Source organism: Podarcis gaigeae (genome assembly GCF_964106915.1).
Source record: "Podarcis gaigeae genome assembly, chromosome: 7".
NCBI classification, from domain to species: domain Eukaryota; kingdom Metazoa; phylum Chordata; class Lepidosauria; order Squamata; family Lacertidae; genus Podarcis; species Podarcis gaigeae.
In genome coordinates this window covers 36,859,750-36,873,574 of record NC_139683.1, presented here as the reverse complement: position 1 = coordinate 36,873,574, position 13,825 = coordinate 36,859,750, and the positions used below count along the sequence as shown (strand labels likewise).

General features: G+C 42.1%; 1 protein-coding gene and 1 long non-coding RNA gene across 7 annotated transcripts in view; one reads left to right on the top strand and one right to left on the bottom strand.

Moving 5' to 3' along the window:
- CA8 (carbonic anhydrase 8) overlaps positions 1-13,825 on the bottom strand; it is a 42,271-nt gene that overhangs the window by 23,761 nt on the left and 4,685 nt on the right. For all 5 annotated transcript variants that reach the window (XR_014566497.1, XM_083748048.1, XM_083748051.1 and 2 more), the window contains exon 3: positions 12,079-12,203. Coding sequence is in view for 4 of the 5 variants with exons in the window: in XM_083748048.1 (XP_083604174.1) it covers positions 12,079-12,203 (125 nt within the window). In the remaining variant the exon portion in view is untranslated. The remainder of the gene's footprint in view (positions 1-12,078; positions 12,204-13,825) is intronic.
- The window catches only part of LOC310848748, a 38,823-nt gene that overhangs the window by 21,086 nt on the left and 3,912 nt on the right, over positions 1-13,825 (top strand). The window lies entirely within an intron of this gene.

The window sequence follows — 13,825 nt, the reverse complement described above, 5'->3', positions numbered from 1 at the left end:
ATTCTGTGCTGCCAACATTAAGGGGGGAATTGTGGCAGTGAACAGCATAAAATCAATTGCATTCATAAAACAAATACAAGACATGTAAACACTAGATCAGATTAATACAGCAACATAACTAGATCACCCCTCAGGGAAAGCTTATGTGAACAGATAAATTTTAAGTAGATGCATAAATGCTAATACTATAGGCATTATTATTTGAGCTAATAAGGCTGGGTTTCTTGCAAGTTAAGGTGTTGAATTGGGAATACATTGCAAACAAGTGACTTTAATGGTGTGCAAATATGAACCTACCTAAACCCTTAGATTGTCATCGGAGGTCCCACCTCAGCTGTAGCTCCCTGTCTGTGGAATGCTCTCCCCAGTGAGATTTGCAGGGCACTAACAGCATGTATGGGTGGCTCCATAGCTCAGTGGTTAGAGCACTGGTCTTGTAAACGAGGGGTTGTGAGTTCAATCCTCACAGGGGATGCGGGTGGCGCCATGGTCTAAACCACAGAGCCTAGGGCTTGCCGATCAGAAGGTCGGCGGTTTGAATCCCTGCAATGGGGTGAGCTCCCGTTGCTCAGTCTCTGCTCCTGCCAACCTAGCAGTTCGAAAGCACGTCAAAGTGCAAGTAGATAAATAGGTACCACTCCTGCGGGAAGGTAAACGGCATTTCTGTGTGGTGCTCTGGTTCACCAGAAGTGGCTTAGTCATGCTAGCCACATGACCCGGAAAAACTGTCTGCGGACAAGTGCCGGCTGCCTCAGCCTATAAAGCGAGATGAGCGCCGCAACCCCAGAGTCGTCTGCAACTGGACTTAGCTGTCAGGGGTCCTTTACCTTAAACAGCTTTTTGGTGCCAAATAAAATCTTACCTTTTCCCCAGGACTTTGAAATGCTGTCGTTTTTGTTTTATTGTTAGTGTGCTGTCAGAGCTTCTCATTGCTTGGGGGGGGGGGGGTTGTATTGTTTGTTGTATGAACTGTTAGTGTTTTCTATTACAGTATTTTTTGTATGGTATGTTTTTAATTGTAAGTAAATCTCTTGGAGACCTTTGGGGCTTGTTGAGCTAAATATAGGAGTTGACCAGCATAGTAGTAATACCTAGATGACCTCTTGAACCTACAAGTGCTACAGTGATTTTAAAAGCCTTTGCTATTTAGCCTAATAGAAGCAATGGTGGGAAGCTATATCTGTTCATCAGTAGCTATTATAAACTATTTAACATTTTAGCAAAATGTAAAGTTGGAAAACCAGCTTCTATAAATAAAACTAACATCTAGTAATTTACAAGAATCTACATCAGTACCAAGTTGAAAACTTATCTAGATCAATTGAGAAAGCCACTAAGGATCCTGATATGATAACTGAGCTCCATATCTTCACGGGAGTTCATTCTGACTTGGTGATACTAGAGCATTCAATTTCAATAAAGGTGATTTAAAACAATATATGTTAGCCATTAACCGCCTGGAGGAGGAAAGGAACAGAATTAAAATTCATAGAATCAGTATGTGGGCTGCTTAAGAAAACAGCGTAGTGGTATATTGGCATTGCCCAAAACAAAACAAAAAAGCATTTTGCATCAAAGAGCAAATGGAGAATGGCAAGGGGCAAGAGTTCAGCAGAACTAAAGATGCATGTTTTAAAAGTGAAATTTAGCCAAAGAGAAATAAAACTGAACAAATGCAAATCTGGGGGAAATGTAGGCTGTTTTTCCTGTTCTCCTTTCTCCATGGCAGCAGATATTTTACAGGCTGTGGGAGCAACACGGATTCTGTTGCATTAGAGGGGGCTGTGAATGAAGCCCACATGGTCTATGAAGTGGGGAAAGAATAACCATTGGGTAATCTGACCCTTTGTTTTGGTGAAGTACAGAATCCAATATTATCAGCACAGCTCCTAAACTGTGATGGACTCAAAGCTTAATTGTAGACCATGTGCTTTGTACAGTGGTACCTCTGGTTACATACTTAATTCGTTCCGGTGGTCCGTTCTTAACCTGAAACTGTTCTTAACCTGAAGCACCACTTTAGCTAATGGGGCCTCCTGCTGCTGCCGTGCTGCCGGAGCACGATTTCTGTTCTTATCCTGAAGCATAGTTCTTAACCCGAGGTACTATTTCTGGGTTAGCGGAGTATGTAACCTGAAGCTTATGTAACCTGAAGCGTATGTAACCCGAGGTACCACTGTATTCATAAGTTCAGTCCAATATCTCTCCAGCTGAAATGCAGCAAAATTGGAAAAATTCTCTGTGGGACACTAGGTAAATAATAGTAGGCCTTATAGCTGGCATCTATCTTTCTCAGGAGAAAATGGAGGAGTGCACCTTTGGGGATAAAGTCAAATCGTTGGAGAGTTCCAGTGCCCACTTTGTCTGTAGAGACCAATACAGAAGAGACATGTTTTGTTGAAGCTGGGGCAGATGCTTGTTCTCTCTGCACTCCTCCCAGTGGTCATTTCTTCTCTGGTCACTGCTGTGGATACACAATCTGACTGTCTGTCTCCAAGCACTGTACAGTGGTGCCCCGGGTTAAGAACTTAATTTGTTATGGAGGTCCGTTCTTAACCTGAAACTGTTCTTAACCTGAGGTACCACTTTAGCTAATGGGGCCTCCCGCTGCATGATTTCTGTTCTCACCCTGAAGTGCAGAGTGTTTGAGGACCGGGACATTTGCAGGGAAACCAAAATGCTTGTTTACAAAGCTATTGTACTACCAACCTAACTGCATGCTTGTGAAACATGGACCACTTAGAAATGTCATCTCCAATTCCTCAAAAGATTCCATCAATGGTGTCTCTGAAAAATTTTGCACATCACCTGGGAAGACAGGCGAACTAATGCCAGTGTACTGGAAGAAGTAAAGATCACCAGTGATTCTTCAACATCAACTTCGTTGGACTGGCCATGTTGTGCAGATGCCTGATTATCATCTTCCAAAGCAACTACTCTACTCCCAACTTAAAATTGGTAAGCGTTATGCTGCTGGTCAACATAAGAGGTTCAAAGACTCTCTCAAGGCAAATCTTAAAAAATGTAGTATAAACACCAACAACTGGGAAACACTGGCCTGCGAGCGCTCCAGTTGGAGAACAGCCTTTATTAAAGGTGTCATGGGCTTTGAAGATGCTCAAACTCAGGACGAAAGGGAGAAGGCATGCTTGGCAAACCGTCACCATGATCAACTCCCACCTGGAAACCTATACCTCCACTGTGGAAGGACGTGTGGATCCAGAATTGGCCTCCACAGTCACTTACGGACTCACTGTTAAAACTGTGTTTATGGAAGACAATTTTACTCGGCTACGAGTGATCCCTAAAGAAGAAGACTGGTGTAGCTGTAGCCACAAGCATTACTATAGCAGCAGTCCATCTAAGTAACTACATGGCACAGATGAGCATGGAAATGGGACAAGGAAGGAAGCTGCAGCGCCAACAACAGTTCCTTACAGCTTTCCAAAACCCACTGGAGCACCCCTGCCTCCATGCATGATGCATCTGATTGTAGACTCTACAAAAGTTCAAGCTGCAATAAATTAGTTAGTTTTCCCAGCTGGCCACGGGAATCTTTGTTCTGTTAGCTGCAATAGATAATTACATGGCAACTTTCCCAGAACTTGCCTGCACTGTGCCAGTGAAAAGGCATCGCAGCAAAGCATTTTCAACAAGCAAGTGGAGAAAAACTGTAGGGTTCTGCCCACTGTATGTAACTTGCAACTGGGCAAAGTTCCTCCCTGAAGTGTTGCAGCTGAACTGGCAGCATAACATCACACTGCCAGTCTGTAAAACCATTGGAAATTTCTTACATATTATATGGATCTTAATGTTAGTGGTTGTAACTGAAAAAGAAATTAAAGGAATCATGGTTCAACACCTGATTAAATCTAAGTATTCTTATATAGTCATCTCAAAGTAGCAGGATTTGAATTGTATTTGCTTGATTGCACAATGGAGATTCCAGCCCATGTCATCCTAAGGAATTACCGTATGTGGTACTAAATCATCTTATTTAAACTCTGGACAATTTGTTCCATTCTGAACCTCAATGCACTTCATGAAAACAAAATCCTATGCAATCTAAATCTTCGATCTGAACATTTCAGTGTTCTGGGTAGTAGGTTGACTGACTCCATCCCACCTTACAGCTGGATTCCTGGCAATGTGTCTCTTTGATTCCAAATAATTGCCATTTATTGAGCCTATGGGCAATTTTTCAAAAGATATTACAGCACCATGGCTTCCATTTATTTCAAGCTTCTGCTCAAATTCTGAATGAGTACAGGTCTCGTTGTCATGGCCATTGACCAGGACTCCTTGGAGGCACTGTCCTTCAACTGCTGCAGCTTTGAGGACGAAATGGATCCACCCCCTGGTTTGTACAATGTGTGCGCAGGCACCGGAGCCTGCCTCCCTTCCTCTGAGCCATGAGGAGACATTGGTGCCACCAGACTCTGATGGGCTGGTCCACAGACGCCTTAGGGGCTCCAGAGAGCCCTGAGATGGGAACCGCACAGCTCCCCACCTCAGTGGAATGACAAAAGAAGGTTCCAGCCCTTTAAATGTCAAGCGGTGAGGCCTCCAGTCAATGACTATGTATCCCTGCCAATAAATTCAACCAGTTGCTCCAAGACCTCACTAAAACAACTTGAATGTTTGATCCCAGCTTCAGGGGCACAGTTGGTTGTCCTGAACCAACACCTTGACTTCATCTCCAAAGCTTTGCCTTGCCAGTCAGGAACTACTGACCTCCTCTGTTGCACCATCACTTCTCTCTGAAGTGGTGAGCATCCCTGTGGATTCTAGGCAATCCTATTTTCAATACGGTACTTTTTTGGCTCACAAAGTTTCAGGGTAGACATGCTGCTTTGTTCCCAATTGTTGCATGTCCCATAGCTTCCTGCTGAAACTCTGAGACTTTTCATACCACAAATATTTTCGGGGTGTTCTTTTGTCCCACTTTCATTGTGCTGTAGCACACTAGTGCTCCTCCAGAGGGCAATAATGCTGGCTCATTGGGGAAGCATTGCAGAACAATTTAACGGAATGATGTGTGGACGGTCCAGTCTAATCCCACCATTAATGCACTATTAGCACATCAATGGCATGTTGCCAAATTCACACACACTCTCTCTCACACACACACCCAAAAAAAACACCAGCATGGAGGAGCCCTTTGAAGAGTTGTTAAAGGTAAAGGGGACCCCTGACCACTAGGTCCAGCCATGACCGACTCTGGCGCTCATCTCGCTTTATTGGCCGAGGGAGCCGGCGTACAGCTTCCAGGTCATGTGGCCAGTGTGACTAAGCCGCTTCTGGAGAACCAGAGCAGCGCACGGAAACGCCGTTTACCTTCCCGCCGGAGTGGTGCCTATTTATCTACTTGCACTTTGACGTGCTTTCAAACTGCTAGGTTGGCAGGAGCAGGGACCGAGCAACAGGAGCTCACCCCGTCTCGGGGATTCGAACCGCCGACCTTCTGATCGGTAAGCCTAGGCTCTGTGGTTTAACCCACAGCATACCTTTGAAGAGTTGTTAGGTATGAACAAAAAAATTGTTCATACCTTTAAAAAAAAAGATATTTTTTTTAAAAAAGGATAGACAAACCTTCCCCCAAACTGTCATGAGGAATGCACATGAACAAAGCCTTCCCAAAAGAACGGAATATTAGAAACAGTTAAAAATATTGATGCAGAAGAAAGGCGGTGTGCTTCACTTTCTCCCCCCATCCTTAGAGATGGATCAAGTAACTCTGATAAAACTCTACTGCTCATGTTGATGGCTAGCTTGCTGTGCAATCAGTCCTGCCAGCCTACAGCACTTTGGGACTCATCCTCAGAACTATGCATTCTATTCAGTTTATTTATACTTTGTCTCCCAGGACAGCTCACAAAAAGTTAAGCATTACAATAAAGCAGATGCATACAGTGTCTTGCCAGTTTGGAGCTGACTGAGCAGCGTGCTTCACAGCCAGTTCCTCTCTGGCATGGCAGCATCGAGCTTCAGTGCCAACTATGCAGTAAGGAGAGGGGGTGGCCCCTAGGTTGCCGCCACCCCCTCCCACAAAAACCCTTTCCAATAATTGCCTTAAAGAACCACAAGTTCTCAGCCTCCTGACTCACTGAAAGCTTTGCAGGAAAAGGATCCCATTGAATATAAAAGCTATCCGTTTTCAAAGGACTTATAATGAAATCCTGCTAACAATCACTCTGTTTCGGCTGCAGTTCTATATACCCACTTAAAGGTAAAGGTAGAGCTACCCCTGACCATTAGGTCCAGTCGCGGATGACTCTGGCGTTGCACGCTCATCTTACTCTATAGGCCAAGGGAGCCGGCGTTTGTCCGAAGACAGCTTCTGGGTCATGTGGCCAGCATGACTAAGCCACTTCTGGCGAACCAGAGCAGCGCACGGAAACGCCATTTACCTTCCCGCAGGAGCAGTATCTATTTATCTACTTGCACTTTGACGTGCTTTTGAACTGCTAGGTTGGCAGGAGCAGGAATCGAAGAACGGGAGCTCACTCCATCGCAGGGATTCGAACTGCCGACCTTCTGATCAGCAAGCCCTAGGCTCTATGGTTTAAACCACAGCGCCACCTGCGTCCCACCAACCTGGGAGTAAATCCCCTTGAAAAGTAAGCCCAGCCGTGTATAATGATCTAAACCCATGACATGCCAAATTATGAAAGATAGCAGCGCACACCCAGAAATGCCAGGCATGAGTGAGCTTACAACTTGAAATGAGAGATAGCAAGCAAATACAATAGACAAGCCTCAAACTAACAGTGAAATGTTATTGCAGTAAACATAGCAGCAACTCGGTGAGATGAAGCTGATTATATGTCTGGAATGATAAAGTGGGCAAAAGCAGGAAAGCTCTGAATAGGAGAAATGGCCAGTTTGAGAGAACGGATTTGTTGATGGGATAGTGCCAAATCAGTGTTTGTTCAGAACATTGGTTTTAGGGAAACGATGAATAGTTAATGATATGGAAATCTCAGAGACCACTGGAATTATTTTGTGCTTAATTGAATGGGGCATTAAGCACCACACATAGCACAGATTTTACACCATTCCTATCCACAGAGCAGCTGCAGCAGTTTTACAGGCAATGAAGTTAAGATTTGTTGTGAATTTGGAGCAAATGGTCAGACAGAATGCTTGCCTAAAATTCAAAAGATTTCAAGAAATAAACTGACCTCATCCATTCGCTCTTCTTAACATTTCAGGAAAAGTTCTATGTATAATGTTAACAACTGCAACAGCAACAACAAAAGTTCTGGTGCAGGGAAACAATTGTGGAAGATAAAGTAGAAGTGGGATATCTTTACTTTAATCAAAGAGTGTACATGTTAGTAACCTCATCTCAAACCAAACAGAATATTTTTTTTTTTTTAAGTAGTATGGCATTATCAGAAGAACTTCTCACAAGGGCAGAGATTTAATATGGTAAGCTGTTTTATGCTAGTCCAGGCTAGTCCAGACTAGACACCTTGTCAGGGAACAGGTTTCCAGAGTCTCAGTTCTTTGGCACTACCTAAGATCTGTTTCCTTTCCTCAGCTCCCATTTCCTGAGGGTGGATCGGCTTAATTTGTACAGCACACACCTAATGGGACTGCCATGTAATGCTGGAAAGGAATTTTCAGCCTAGCATACTATGTGGCAGGAGGAAATTTTATTTTCCATCAATATGAGATTAGAGACCATGCTTTTGACTTAGGCAACATGGTCTAATGAATAAAGCACCCTGGGGTAGATCTGTTTCGGCTACTTTTGTAGCACACTGATAATTTTCAGCAAAGCATGAAACGTCTCATGTCACCTTATCCACTTCTGGAAAGCAATCAGAAGCCGTGTGGCTTCTTATGAGAAGCTACACACCACTGCTTTCTTTATCTTTAGACCCATTGCTGCCTCGGCTAATGTAAGAGGAATAACACTGAGCATGGCGATAGGATACGAAGCCTACTCCTAACAATCAGTCCGTCTGGAAGGGCAGCCAACCTCCGAAGGCTTCCTCTTTGAATGTGCAGCACAGAGAGGTTGTGCTTTCATGCCAGTCTGAACACTTCACTAGCTGCATTCACGTATCCCTGTTGCCCTGCTGCCCTGACTTGGAGGAAGGAAGGATAGATGACTCATTCATCCACAAACCCCTTTTAATCCCTCCACACAAACCCTTTCATTCTGGTTTTGCTTAGAAACCCGAGGTGCCACAAAAAGTTGAGAAGAGGGGCAGTGAGGGTACCACCATAAATCTCTGCTCTGCAATTCCCTGCAATATTTCAGCAGCGTAGCTGTGGCAATATTGCCGTGTTAGATTTAAATTGCATCATTCTCACTCTCTCGTCTTAAATTTTATGTGCAGAACAGATCGAAAGAAAAACAAAATTCTAATGTTATTGTTTCAAAAGTAGCCGTAGAGCAGTTAGAAGGATCTGTTGTTTGTTCTGTGTGCCTCTGTAGGTTTGCAGCATCTGTCTTTATCTATGCAAAGAAATAGCTCTGGAAAATATGGAGAACATGGAGCCTTAAAATGATATGTATTTTCACTTTCAGCTCTTCTGTGATCTGCTTACTTCCATAGGGTTCGATACTGCTTTGAGTGGTATAATACTGCTTTAAATGTATAGTGCAGATGGGTTCCTAATTCATGGCCTTTTTCACTATGCTATTATATTGCTATTTAAAATATTATTTGAAGTATTTTAAATTAGCATCAATGCATATAAATTAGCATGCATATATATATATATATATATATATATATGCATGTTATACATATCTGTATACTCCTTGTCCTCTTCTTTGGATGATGACTTAGCTTTTGAGGCCACCCTAGCTTTTCCTGCAACATTTCCCAGGAAAGGAGACCAGTTTTTGAAAATGCCCCAGGTCAGCCCCGACAGCAGTGCAGTGCCAAGTTGTTAAGGGTTCTATCTGCAAGTAATATGTGTCGTTAATATGTCTTAGTTAATTAGCAGCTGCAGTATTCAGTACCCTCATTACTCAATTACCTGAAACCAAAGTCCATCTCAGGCCCTGCGAATGTACCACTTGCATCAAATAAAACCTGATCAAACAAACCCAATATTCTGAAGACCTTATCAACAGATAATAAAATAACTGCTACGCTCTCATGCCTCTTCTTTGTATTTAAAGGTGGTATCAACTGCTTCCCACACACACACACTTTTCATTCTGTGACAGAAGGTTAAGGATAAGACTTCAATTTTATAAAGCATACAAATTTACCATTCTCTACAATCTGCTACTAGGAAAACATTGAATGCATTTAACAACTGTGAACGGAAGACTGTGAAACATCTGCTGTTGCGCTGTTCTCTATGCCTGCTCTAAGGGTCAAACAAGATGGGGTATTAAGTGTGTCATGAGCCCTTAAATTAGTGACTTTAAAAATGCCTTTCAACAGGGGTGGAGGGTGGGATGGGAAAGGGACAATGGCCTGAGGAGGAGAGGAGCTTTAACCCTTTGCCCCCACCAGGTCTAATCTGAATTTGGATACCAAGCTTTTGCTATTTTTCCAGGTGGGAAGCTTTCATTGAATGGAAGCTTTCCTACTGGAGCAACTAGCAGGCACTGGGGGGGGTCCTAGTTTTGATTGGGACCATTGTGGGGCAAAGGAGTAAAGCATTCTTTCTCAGCATGCTAATTTTTGTGAGAGAGGGCTGAGCTTTTTTAGTTGTGGCTATGAGTAAGCAGCTGGGAAGCAGATACCCTTGACTATCTACTGCAAGTCATCCAGAAGTCTACCAGGAGATTCCAATCTACCTTCAGCCTACCCCTGGTCTACCATGCCTGGCTGCAGCTGTCCAGAGCATTTTTGTGAAGATTTTACTGAAGGTTAACAAATACAACCAAGAACAACTTCTGAATTTCATAAGGAGAGTTGGTCAATAGACAACGCAATAATTAATTTTGAGCATGTCAGTTTCCAGAGGTCATACTGGAAACCTCTAGTTAGCTAATCTGTTAAGCCATGAACCAAAAAGTCCTAACCTTGAGTACCAGTTTCCCAGATATGCAGGAAGAATGAAATTACATTGTTTCACTTAAAGATACAGGATGTTGTTTTATTCTCATTTAAAAAATGAAAAATAACATGGAACTTGGCAGTATTGAGCTTCTCCAAGTTTTGGAAAAAATAATAATAACATTCTTCTCAATGTTTCTATATGGATATATTTTTGGTATTCTGCAGCTTTCTGGCAGAAACTAAAATGAAAAAGCAAGTGAATATGCAAAGCTAGAATCTTTTGTCATTTGCTCCATTGGCTTCAGTAGATTTAGATATCTAACATCATTCAGTAGCTAAAGCCTGTGGTTCCCGTCTTAAAGCTGTTCACAGATTTAGCTAAATCTCTTTTTGTACCACATGATTAGCTTTCTCCTTAAAACTTTATCCAGATTATTCATTGCCAATCTTTAAAATATATTCCAGGTTTCAAAGGCCCCCCCAAAAAAGTATTTTAGAAATGTATTTTAACATTATGCTATATTAGCTAGGAATTTTAGGGCCTATAATTCTGTAAATTAAGCTAATGTTCTTTTTAATTTTTGTACAACTAGAGGAGACAGAGATACATGAAGACCTGAGGTTCACAAATTATGAAATTAGTGAGTACACACCTACATGTATATTATGAGTACAGTCATACCTCAGGATAAATGTGCTTCAAGTTAAGTATTTTTGGGTTGTGCTCCACGGTGACCCAGAAGTAACGAAGCGCGTTACTTCCAGGTTTCACCATGCGCGCATGCGCAGACAGTCAAAATGACGTCACACACATGCAGGGAAGCGGCGAAACGTGACCCGCACAGGATGCGAACGGGGCTCCAGAACGGATCCCATTCGCATCCCTAGGTACCTAGGTATACACCCAGAGGTGGGGGGTGATAACATGCAATTTCATCTGTGTATATAGGTTGCAGAGATCCAAAGCCAATTGTGCTACTCCACCTTCATACATCATACATCAAGGATGTGATCTTAACACCACATACTTGGAAGTAAGCACCACTGAATTCAATAAGACTTACTTCTGAGTAGGCACACTTACCTAGATCTCAATAGGATTTACACCTGAGTAGACCTCTGCACTGTGATTTATGTTCATTTTCAGAACAAATGATGATGAAATTCCTGACGTTCTAAAGGAACAGAACTGGCCCTTCCCACTTTTAATTTTCTCAATTAACTGCTCAAGGTTTTGTGCAGATTTTCAACTGTTTTAATGTTTCCCTTTTAGTGACAGAGCAGAGCTAATGTCTGAAGTGGGCCCAAAATCCTTTTGGCATAGTACTTAAAAACAAGCCTTTATCGCAGCAGCTCAGTGCTTCGTAACAAATCCCACAAAGAATTAAAATGGCAAGGAAATTTGTTTTCAAGCTTCTAAGGGGATTAAGATAAATAGCATGAAAATATTTAAAGCCAAACAAATATGCACTGAAAGAGCTTTTATAATATAAAAAGATTAACTGCATAGCATGAGGAAACACTTGAATATCACCAACTAGCACCGTAAATGCATGCATGGAGTTGGACTACCGCGCATAGTTCACATTGCGGACTGCAGTAACCCTATACCTGTTTTTAAAAGTTGCATTTCACTAAAAACTGGAAACCCACTGTGGATCAATACCATTCAAGACCTTCCTTTTAAGTAGTGAAAACTGTTTACGAACAAATCTATTGATGATTTTGGCTTGATTTACATTTATTTGTCCATTAAAAAAAAACAGGAAGCCAGGTGTGCCTCTGCCCATGTTCCAGCTAGTAGTCAAGGAAATGCTAAGTTTAGCAGAGGTTGTTAGAATATTATTAATGCAGAAGTTAATAGTGCTGAAGGTTAACTTTATGACCAATTAATCATGCAGTAGAATTTGCACCAGAGGCACAATGCTGTACATGTTAATTATAAGTTCCCAATGCATACTTAAGATGACAGCCTTTAAAAGTGACTATAAATCAATAAGCTGCAGGGTTAAAATCAAACCAACAGGTTTTTAAGACATTGGTTTCAAATTCAAAGGAAAAGTGTAAGGCTAGATAAGGGCAAGACCACTCTTACCTCCATGGGGAAAGCTTTGAAATTAACAGTGTGTTCAGAGCCACGCTGATTTTCTCTCCCCCAATGAAACCGGACATCGTGCAGTTCAAATTCATGCCCTCGAGGCAAGGGTCCTCCTGCTAACGCTGCAAAAGAACACAAATAATAGCAGGTGACATTCATAGCCTGCCATTTTCTGAAGATTTTCTCAGCCAACAGAATGAGAGAGAGGTCACATGTGACAAACAGTGCTCCATGGCTGCACACTTCTTGTTGCGCTCTTAATTTGATGAGGCAGAGCAGTTTTCATGAAGAAAACTTTTCTGGTCTGTATTTATCTCTTCTAGGCGTGAATGTGTACATATCCATACATCAGGCCTGCATCTTTACTAGCTGATGGAGTTCTGTGCATACTCTGTAACTTACGTTTGTTGTGAGGAAGCTGAACATGAAAAAAACAAAACAGATTCTCAAACCATTTTAGTCATATATGGGCCAAGTCTAGTCAAGTGCAGGCACAGCACCTGTATGCATTAAAGAGATTAATGGAGCCCTGTTTTCCCCATCCAGCATGTCGGGAGAAAACATGTGTCTATTGAGCCTGGCAGGGTCCCTCTGAACATGGGTGCTGCATCCATGCTCATCTGAATTGGGCCAATAACGGCCAACAAACTAACAGCTTGTCCTAACTGACAGACAGAGATAGATAAGATAAGCTTGACTCCTCAGCAATATCATCTTATGCATGAAATAAACTGTCTATTATTCTATGGCCTCACTTTTAAAAAAGTATAAACTTGCTAATCTTTCACAAACCCAGCATATCCAAATATCAGAGCCCAGAAGAAGAAAATCAAAATATATATCTGCATATAATTTCTACAAGAACTAGAACACTGAGTGAATGATCTACAGTGATATGGCCTGGATCTACAAGTCACAGCATTATATATTTGGAATATTGCCAAGAACACTGGTTTTTTTTATATGTCTACATAAAAGCACCAAAGTGACCCAGGTTTGACTGACACAGATTGTAATGAGATATGCAGAAGGAAGGGATACGAATGGATGATAATAGAAAAGTAACCATGACGTTCTTCAGAGAGTTGATTCAGTCCTTTCAGAGCAGAGAAAGTAAGGAAGATCTCCCAAGGCTGACTTTTCAAAAGACATTATTTTGCCACATGCCTGTAGACTCAGTAGGCACAGGGCTTTGAAGAACTACTCTCAATTCTAATGGGTATTTTATGAGTCCCATGCTAGAGGCACTTCTTCCAGGATGGCTTCCGGTAGATTCAGGGCTGAGACTCAGAGGATGGTCTATAGAAAAGCCATTACATGAGCAATTAGTGATCCTGTGTTCCCCTGGTTATGGAAACTGGCAGAGTCGGTGGCAAAACACGAGACTGTCTTGGATCCTGTATATAAAACTGCTACCTTTAAGGCTGAGAGTCAGCTTCCTCTTCATAGTTTTTCTCCCTTTGAAAACTGAATGCAAATTTCCAAACTGGTAAAGGAAGTTCTATAGCACCTCAAAGACGAACTCGTTTATTGCAGCAGGAACTGCTGAATACTGGCTTTCATTGTCAAATACTTACGTTGCAGCAAATCAGATAGTCTTTTAGGTGCTATAAGACTCTTCATCCGCTTCACTGTAATAAGGCTGCTCCTCCAGAACATGAATAGAATATCTAGACAGAATATGCACATTTCCACCTTTAACCATATAACACATCTCTTTTGCTATTAAAAGTTAACTCTACCC